The sequence below is a fragment of the Gymnoscopelus microlampas genome (assembly GCF_963454915.1).
Source record: "Gymnoscopelus microlampas genome assembly, chromosome: 12".
Classification (NCBI taxonomy): Eukaryota; Metazoa; Chordata; class Actinopteri; order Myctophiformes; family Myctophidae; genus Gymnoscopelus; species Gymnoscopelus microlampas.
The window spans coordinates 31403979-31413837 of NC_139949.1; the positions used below are offsets into that span (position 1 = coordinate 31403979).

General features: G+C 44.0%; 2 protein-coding genes across 2 annotated transcripts; one reads left to right on the forward strand and one right to left on the reverse strand.

Moving 5' to 3' along the window:
- The first annotated feature begins 526 nt into the window (after positions 1-526).
- Positions 527-5819, forward strand: ppm1nb (protein phosphatase, Mg2+/Mn2+ dependent, 1Nb (putative)). Its single transcript, XM_084073152.1, has 6 exons — positions 527-1227; positions 1466-2037; positions 2963-3080; positions 3662-3776; positions 4283-4346; positions 4560-5819. Exons 1-6 carry the CDS (start codon positions 819-821, stop codon positions 4575-4577), a joined length of 1296 nt encoding a protein of 431 aa, XP_083929278.1. The 5' UTR covers positions 527-818; the 3' UTR covers positions 4578-5819.
- A 1339-nt stretch (positions 5820-7158) lies between these two features.
- Positions 7159-9376, reverse strand: kcnk12l (potassium channel, subfamily K, member 12 like; the record flags this gene model as incomplete). Its single annotated transcript, XM_084073151.1, has 2 exons — positions 7159-8144; positions 9034-9376. 2 exons carry the CDS (start codon positions 9374-9376, stop codon positions 7159-7161), a joined length of 1329 nt encoding a protein of 442 aa, XP_083929277.1.
- Positions 9377-9859: the final 483 nt, after the last annotated feature.

Below are 9859 nucleotides of genomic sequence, written 5' to 3' on the forward strand. Positions count from 1 at the left end.
TTTATTAAGTCTAGGCTTTAAAAAACGGTGCTGATTACCTATTTTGCAACATGATCATCCATACCCTTACTACTGAGTTACAACCCAGTTATAACACTGACATGTTTAAGGCTGCACCAAAACCTGTGTGTCTAGATGAATAACCCCGTCCCCACGCTATTGATGTTTTTCTCTCGTCTTTCTTCCCTCCATCATGCATTCATAATTCTAGGTGCTAAAGCACCTGACAGTGCTGTAATCCACAGAAGATGCTCTGTAATCCAGAGCGAGCAAAGGCTGAGATTAACAGAGATAGATGTGGGAGGGGCAGGATTGCTGCAGAGTGAGCGGGTGGGAGCCAAGCAAGAGTGGTGGAGAGAGATTGCTTGCTCATGACACGGTAGATCCATGATGCTCAGGGATTGGTGCACATAAATAGCCATCCAATCACATGTGGGGGGGGCAGGGAAAACAACAAGACTAGAGGAGAGCTGGTGAAAGAAGGAAACGGCTATGAAAAAGAGAGGGAGAGGGTAAAATAGAAGAGAGACAAAACGGAGGAAGAAGAGGGTGAAGGATGAGTCAAAGCAGAGCGCTGAGTGATCAGTGAGCATCTCGACTGAGAGCGAAGGGAGGAGAGAGACAGAGAGAGAGAGATGAGCAGGAAGAGGGTGGTGAACAACCAGCACGGACAGCATCCATCAGGTCAGTCCGCCATGCTTTGAATCCTGTAGCAGCAGGGCTACACACACGACACACAGGCCCAGCATCAGGCCTAAACCAGGCCCCTGCCACGAACGGTAAGAAGACTCACACACGTCAGCTTTCGCACAGGAGCTATGAGAACCTCCAGGAAGGGAAGTGTGGAGATGCCTGCGTTCATGCGGCAGCTGGCGAAAGAGACAGAGAAGAGGGTCAGCTCTTTCTTCAAGGGGGGGCGTGGAGGCGCAGGAGGGGAGGGGGAGCAATCCGGAGATGGAGAGGGGGAGGAGGTCATTCCGAGCCCCTACCTGGACCATCCTGTTCTGGATAAACTGACCGAGGAGGGCTGCTCTCGTTGGGGCCTGACCTACGCCCTGGGCAGTATGCAGGGCTGGAGGGCCAACATGGAGGACTTCCATAACTGCGTTCCACAGCTGGGCGGCGAGCTGGCAGGCTGGAGCTTCTTTGCTGTATTTGATGGGCATGCAGGCAGTAGTGTAGCACAGTACTGCTCCCAGCACCTTCTGAGTCAAATCCTGTCTACAGGTGAAATACCCCCCCCCCCCCACACACACACACACAAGTTTCTATCATGCTTTGGTTTGATCAAACTCTATTCTTTTGTTCTCATTCTAACATGAAATCGGTAACTAATCAACATTGGTTGAGAATTCAATATCATAATGAATTGCCTATTATGTTTTGCTAATTGTATTTCCTAATGATAAGATGTAGCAGTTACTGGAATCTTTGCCATTAGCTAATAGACTTTCTGTTCACTTAGGTGGGATGAGGCCAGAGGACGACCCAGCGAGAGTAAGAGGCGGCATTATGGAAGGTTTCCTGCAAACAGACAAGCACTTGCACACTGTTGCACGACGAGAGGGCTGGGAAAAAGGAGGTACCACTGTGGTGTCCACGCTCATCTCGCCATGCTACATCTACTTTGCCAACTGCGGTGACTCGCGGGCCTTACTGTGCCGGTCTGGGCAGGTGTGCTTCTCCACCGAGGACCACAAACCTTACAGCCCTTTGGAGAGGGAGCGCATCGAAAGTGCAGGCGGCTCAGTGTCCCTCCAGCGGATCAACGGCTCCTTGGCTGTGTCCCGTGCCCTGGGGGACTTCAGCTACAAGGGGGCGGAGAACCGACTCGCCAACCAGCAGATGGTCTCTCCGGAGCCAGAGGTGTATGTGGTGGAGAGGTCACCTGCAGACGAGTTCCTGGTGCTGGCCTGTGACGGGGTGTGGGACATGATAACCAACGAGGAGTTGTGTGCCTTCATCCACAGTCGGCTGCGCGTCTGCACTGACCTGAGGGACGTCTGCGCTCAGGTTATCGACCTCTGTCTCTATAAGGTCAGAACTTCTTCACTGGTACACTGTAAAAGGCTGAGTGTTGAGTGTAACTCTGAGATTGTACAAATGGAACCAAATGGATGATATGGATCCTTAAAAAAAGTCAGTGCAAATGCTCTATATGCATATATACTGTAATACACACACATGTATACAAAATGGACCCTCTCATTGTTAAATCAATATTTATTGGGTAGATAATAATAATCCCAATTGGCATTTTAAACTGGGTTGTTGCCTTAGGTTCTATTATATAATGAATTGACTGTTACTGTATGTCTCATGTCACACTGTTATGTAACAAGCCCTGCAGCTTGGACATGCACAGCAGCACAATGACCTGAAAACATCTCTCCCACACTTCAACACCTAATTTTCAATTTTTGCCCATCCTATAGTTACGCTGTGTCTTTGGGAGACCAGCGGTAATGTCACTACACCGTCAAATCCTCAGTGTTAAGTTAACTCTGAGAGTGTAAAAAAAAAGAGAAAAGATTCCACATGGACAGCTTTTATCTTTATCTGTTTGTACACCTTAGGAGGATTCTGCCACAGTCCACTCATCAAAAGATCATGTGTAATATCGTTGCTGTCGGTGGAAAACCTTGAATGGAAAAAATAACCTGTTTCCATGGATACAATGTATTATTTAGTCGCAAGCTGCTGTTAATACTAACAGCAGATCTACAAGCTCACAAGCGTCACAAGCTTGTAGATTGGCTATTTTTGTGTGACACTGTAGTATGATGAAGAAGGACATTCATTTATGAAAAAACATACACATGTAAATATGGAGATACATGGTTTCTACAGTACCTGACTGACAACAACGATATGCTGACATCACATGCATCACATCACATACTGTAGCCTGCTGTGAGGACAGCCAGAGGCGCCCATGTTCCTTTTAACTTGTGCTTCACAGGGGAGCTTGGACAACATTAGCATCATCCTGCTGTGCTTTCCTGGAGCCCCCCAGCTCTCAGCAGAGGCATTACACCAGGAAGCCGAGCTAGAGGACCTGCTGGAATCTAAAGTAGCAGGTGCAGACATTTGGAGGCCACTGTGACTCTGGTCAAACATTGGGGCCATTATCAATCACCACCAGGGCTGTCACAATCATTAAATTTAACATGATGATGACTTTTCAGACAAATAATTGCGATGAATGATTTGGCGTTGAATATTCAAATATTTGTGTTTGGCTTTTAGGCTTCGTGAACAAAACATTCACAGGGAAGATAAAGAAAGGACTGACACATTTAATAACTTTGTACTTAAAAAAATATATATATATATATATATATATATATATATATAGCGGAAATAGACGATCTACAAGCTTACAACGCGTCGCAATGCAACGCGTTGTAGATCGGTTATTTCCGTTCCGTTCCTTTTTGAAAATATTAGAAAATATATGGAAAATTTTCAACGTACAAACAATGTAATAATTGCGATTAGGTGATTATGGAATAATTGTGACAAGCCTGATCACCACACATCCTTAAATTAATTGTTACTTGTTTACTTAAATGTAACATCTCCTCCTTCACCTTCACGTCTATTTTAGCAATTCATCCCCTCTAACATTTTAAAGCTTGTCTCCCTTGTTTGTTAATAGAGATTTATGAGGAGCTGAGTGCCACCGGGGAAGAGCCTGACCTACTATCTGTCCTCACAGTTCTAGCATCCACTGTCATCCCTGGATTACCACCAGGGGGAGGCATACAAAGCAAGTAAGAGAAGAAACATGTTTGTCTATTGTTGTTGTAGTGTTTAAGACAAGCTGAAATGAAAAATATGTTTTTCACACTTTTAGAACAAAAACATGTAGTATGTATTTTATATCAAAAGTCCAATCATAGGTATTTCCTGTAAAAAAAAAACTAAAGCAGCAGTGCTTATATCAGCAGTTCGATGCCAATCTCAACCAACAATATGGCATCACCCCTCAATCGATGTTCCACACAGAGATTCATTATGCTCCGGTGTATGCTATACAGTAAAATGGTAAAATGGTAAACAAACATGGGGTGCAGTTTGCAAGCAATCTAATTTATAGCGAATCAATACACTTAAACATTTGAGGCAAGAAATAGGCAATGCTGTAACAGAAACTTGATTCGGCACTGCCTTATTTGTCATATGTACTTTCACTCGGATCTAAACAGTTCTAATTGTCTCGGCATGATAAGGAAGAGGTTTATGGATACATTACATAATGTCACCTTTTGTGTTACAGGAGGAACTGCATCATTTCTGCTTATTATCAGAAGAGAGAGACGTATAGGCCCACACCGCCCAATGTAAGTAAATATCATTATTGTGTGTGTGTGTGTGTGTGTGTGTGTGTGTGTGTGTGTGTGTGTGTGTGTGTGTGTGTGTGTGTGTGTGTGTGTGTGTGTGTGTGTGTGTGTGTGTGTGTGTGTGTGTGTGTGTGTGTGTGTGTGTGTGTGTGTGCGCGCGTGTGTGGGTGTGTGTTATATACTGACTACTTGCTTCATTCCCTGTTCTCCTAGGGTTTGGGTGGGTCCTGAAAAAATCTGTTGAGGATGAATCTCCAAGGATCCATGAATGGAGTATAAATAATGTCAATACTAGAACTTAATGTGTGCAATTTGAAAGAAAAGGGAGGTAAGAAGCTTTTTGTGTCCCACCACCTGAGCCAAGCAACAACTTGCCATAACAAATACAACAAACATAAGTGTGACAAAGTCTGATACATTTTATATTTATACAACAAGGAAGAATATTTTGGCTTGCGTAGAGAAATGGCCCAAGCAACAACTCGCTGCCTCATATTCAAAGAACAAATTATATGGAGATCAATTCACATGTTTACTAGGTGATAGTGTTTCAGCTATAATGTGAAAACAAGATAGTGAAATAAGAGTGTTTTTCAGGTTGATGTTTTAAAAATAGTGTTAAATTCTGACATTTAGAATTTTGGTCTGTTTTTGCTGTTTACCAGGCAGGGAAAGTTTTTTGTCCTGGCACACCAATTGACTAATATTAAAATAACAGCCATTTGAATGTTATTTTCCAAATGCAAGTAGCACTACCCACAGTGTCACTTGTTCTTGATAATATGTGACTTGTTCTACTGAAATCAGTCAGATGTTACGGAAAACACTTTTTTGAACAACTTGAAGAGGAGATTGTAAACTTTCTAAGGATGCCAAAATATTTTTTGTATTGCAAATATTCAGAGATGGCTCTACTTATATAACAATTGTCCGCAAACTCTATTTTTGAGAAAAACAGGCTCAGTATAGTGTAAAACAGAGAGGATGTACACATGATGCATAACTTAGACATAAAATAAGGTTTTGACATGATGAGTTTCAGCAACATGATTTTTCAAGTTTACAGTGCAATTAAGTCTATATTTGGGGTACCTGGGGGAATATGCGTAGAAACTTTTCCCAATGTTGTTGTGATCGCAAAGAAAAGTTAAAACATACAGTATATCAGAATTAAATATTTAGGCATCCCTGTGGTCCTTCAAACCCTTCCCAATTTAAGGTCCCTGTAGTTAAAATGGTTATGGAATGGATCCGTACTGTGCTGCCTTATTGTTGTACGTGAATGAGTACAGTATCTAAGTATTTTTGAACATTTGGTGACTGGGACAGATCCTATAGATCAGAAATAGAGAGGCCATAAGGTTTATCAACATCTTACTGTATTGTTAAATGTTTGGAATGACCAGTGACCTTGCATTCTATGTATAGACGTTACATGTTAAGAGTTGTGGTTGTTATCAGCCTGAATAAAGATTATTTGACTAACTGCTGGCTGTACAATTTGCATTTGTGTGGATTTTTTAGAATACGCACTAAAGTAGAATTTCTGTGACGCTTTTCTGCCGTTGTCCTTTATCGAAAGATCTGATAAACATACACATATGCTGTGAATAACAAATATCTGTTGATCTTTTAATTTGACGGCCTCACTTGACTATCAACAGATAAAGAGGATTTGTTTTACGCTTGAAACCCAGTATCCATATTCTGGGGGGGACATTAACCAAAAATAGCAGATTTTCAAGCTCACAAGGCGGTACATTGCGATGTGTTGTGAGCTTTTAGATTGGCTATTTTTCGCAAAAAGATTTGGTGTTGATGAGAAAAAATCACACCCAGTGTGAAGAGAGTGGTGCCTTTGAATTAGTATAACTGGTTGCATCCTTGTGTTGCAATCAGCTGCAGCTGTTGAGGCCGTGCTCAAACATACAGACAGACAGACAGACACACACACACGGTCAAGTGTAGGAGTGGCTGGCACCACTCAAAAACGGTCCAAGTACTGAGCCAACTCAGGTCCAGTTTACTAAGTCTAGAGGGTTTCAGTGGTTAATATGAGCCCGTTTCAATTTAATTTGAAAATGCAATTCCAATACAATGCATATTGATCAAGGTGTGTAAGAGGACTTTGTGTCTTGTGTTTAAAGGAGGAGGCAAATGCACGTTATGCATAGGCGTACATACATTCACTCATACTGACCACCACCTCATATTCAGGCCTTGGTTTTTGAGGATCTCACTGGAACATCTGCAGTGCTCTTAAATCAGCTTTCCTTTTCAAGAGGCCCTTCACTGCTTCCTCTATCTGATTGCCTGTGAGCCAATGGCTTATGAGCCAATCACTTCAGGATCAAACCCCTCTTCACAATGATGTTCTGTAAATTATATATGCATCTGTCTATCCTGTCTGCCCACAGAAAAAGATTTATCTTATAACTGCCTGGAATCCTTGTTTAGAAACACTGGCGTATAAAATAATAAGAATGCAGGTCTGCTACTATCTACATATACTCGCTTCCTGCCTTTGGTGTTGAACAAATAGCATTGAAAATGATTTGTTTAGAAGGAAAAAAAACAGCACATTTTCTTATCTTGGTACAATATATAGAATCCAAAGTGCTTTAGAGATCTACAGCAATGTCCTCCAGAAAACAGTGCCATTGAAGAAATTAAGGATCATGCTCTTCCCTCGTGTGTGTGTGTGTGTGTGTGTGTGTGTGTGTGTGTGTGTGTGTGTGTGTGTGTGTGTGTGTGTGTGTGTGTGTGTGTGTGTGTGTGTGTGTGTGTGTGTGTGTGTGTGGGAGCGGGGGGACTACCTGTCCACACTGGTTTCCTGCAGGCGATTATTCATCATGGCAAAAGCACCCACACCCCCAGAGAATCCATTTTGTAGCACGTGGCTCTGCAGTGGGCCATGGCGAGCCGTTTCGCTTAGTTGCTTCTGCAGCAGAGCCAAAGACACCTTATTGGACACCATGAACTCATTCACAGAGATCATTTCCCCAGACTGACGCCGGCCCACATATACACCATCACCAGCTGCTTCAGCTTCAGTCTCACTGTCACATGCCACCTCCACTGAGGCGTTTGTGTAGCGGCGTTGTCCCGTGGGACAGTGGGACGGAACGGGCTGCACGGCATTGCATCTGATGCGCCGTCGGCCGAGCTGCGCAGGCAGAAGCCTCATGGGCCGGCGTTTGCTTGGGAGGCAGGGGCAGCAGTGACAGGAGCAGCAGCAATGCCACATGGGGCAGGCCAGCTTAGCCAGGATCCAGTTGAGCGTTTGCTTGATGACAATAGAGATGACATTAAACAGGGAATAGATGCAGCATACCCCCATAAAGATGAAAAGGCCATTCCCGAGGCGGTAGGCGTCCTGAGCCTCATACTGCTGCCGCTGGCTGCTCACCAGGTCCCCGAAGCCGATGGTACTGAAGGCCACAAAGCAAAAGTAGAGGGAGTCCACGTAGCTCCAGTCCTCCATGGAGCAGTAGAGGGTGGAGGCGCTGCACGCGATCACCACAGATGCAACTCCCAGGATCAGCATCACGTAGTAGACGGAAGGTTTCCATCCCTCCAGGCTGTCCTCTTCCACAGGCGACCTCCGGTCCGATAGCGCCCCAACGCCAGAAGTCCTCAGCCGACGCTCGTGACACCAGCGCATGACATAGGCCAGCATGGTGATTATCCTCTCAAGGAACAGGTTGAAGAAAAGGATGGTGGCGGCACAGCCAATGAGACCATAGAAGATTAAGAATATCTTTCCAGCTATCGTGACTGGGGTGGTCATACCAAAGCCTTGAAAAGAGGAACATAAAAACAACTTTAACTTTGCAGCATCACAATGCAGATGTTGTGTGATGCATATGGATTGGAGCTCTATTAAGTAGTGTACGAAAAATAAGATTAGGTCTCAGACCTACGAGTAATGACTGAATTACTCTACACTTGTTTGAGAACACACACACACACACACACACACACACACACACACACACACACACACACACACACACACACACACACACACACACACACACACACACACACACAGACAGACAGACAGACAGACAGACAGACAGACAGACAGACAGACAGACAGACAGACAGACAGACAGACAGACAGACAGACAGACAGACAGACAGACAGACAGACAGACAGACAGACAGACAGACAGACAGACATTATGATAACCTTATGAACCAAAAGCTGAGGTTCTCTGCAATAATGAAAAGTTCAGTGCTGTGGCACAACATGAACACATCACCCCCATTATAGCCTCCCAGTACGTTTTAGGATCCATTTTAAGATGTTATTGTTTGTTTTTAAATACTTAAATGGATTAGCACCATGGATCAGCTGACCAATTGCTGCTTGTCGTCCCTAATACGAGGTTTAAGCAACAAGGGTGGCAAGCCTTTTCAGTTGTAGCTCCCAAACTGTTGAACCAGCTACAGTACCTTACCAGGTCAGGCTGGCTCCCACATTACCTGTTTTTAAAACCCATCTAAAAGCTATTTTTTTATTCCTTGGCTTTTAAACCCTGATTGATATTTGTATTAATGTTTAATTGTATTGTGTTTTTTGTATTGCATTATGTTTTATTGTTCGTATGTGCAGCACTTTGGTCAACTCTGTTGTTTTAAAATGTGCTCTAAAAATAAAGTTGCATTGGATTGGACTCACCAATGGTGGAAACCACTGTGCCTACAAAATAGAAAGCCCCAGAGAAGTCCCAGCGGGGTCTCAAGGCATCCACCCTTATCCCAGCTCCATTGGCCGCCTCATACTGACGTAGCAGGGTGTGTAGGGCACTCAGGCTGACCCTGTACTGCTGGGTGAAATTGTCCAGCTGCTGTTTCCAGAGGTGGCGGGCGTGCAGCTCAAAGGGGTGTTCTAGAGCGGAGAAGATGGCTGCTCCGCACAACAAGTAGAGCAGGATGAGGCCAGCAAGCAGGCAGAAGCGGGCGTTATCTTCATTCATGGATCGCCGGGAACAGCAGCCAACACCACTCCTCCTGTGAGCCATGACTGCGGCTGCCCAGTTGCACCACTGCACCAACATGCACTGACTCCGCCAACAGGGTCAAAACACTATGGTCACAGGACTACCACCACTCATTTTCAAATATACTGTATACTTTAAAATGACATGGCAGGCTGGACGTTTTCCTTGTTAGGGGAACTGTGAGCCACTATTTAGATGAATGGATAAATGGACATTGTCATGTTTCTGAAGCCACTGTAGCCTGTGAAGAGAACATAAGATACATTTCTTGAATACATAATCATAGACTTATTTACTGCGACTACTTGAGCAAGACACTTAACCCCTAACAGCTTCTGATGAGAAGGTTGGTGGTGAGCAGATCGGTGTGTGAATGTGAAGCTGAATGTAATGCACATTGTAAAGCACTTTGGAGAAAGGCGCTATATAATTGTACCGTTTACTCCAACCAGTGCAAAACTATAGAATAACTGTAAAAATGCTTGCAAGACATTTGATCACTGT

Coding starts and splice junctions, on each gene's coding strand:
- ppm1nb (XM_084073152.1), top strand. CDS start 819: ATGAGAACCTCCAGGAAGGGAAGTGTGGAGATGCCTGCGTTCATGCGG. Junction 1,228..1,465: donor GAGTCAAATCCTGTCTACAG/GTGAAATACCCC, acceptor CTGTTCACTTAG/GTGGGATGAGGCCAGAGGAC. Junction 2,038..2,962: donor TCGACCTCTGTCTCTATAAG/GTCAGAACTTCT, acceptor TGTGCTTCACAG/GGGAGCTTGGACAACATTAG.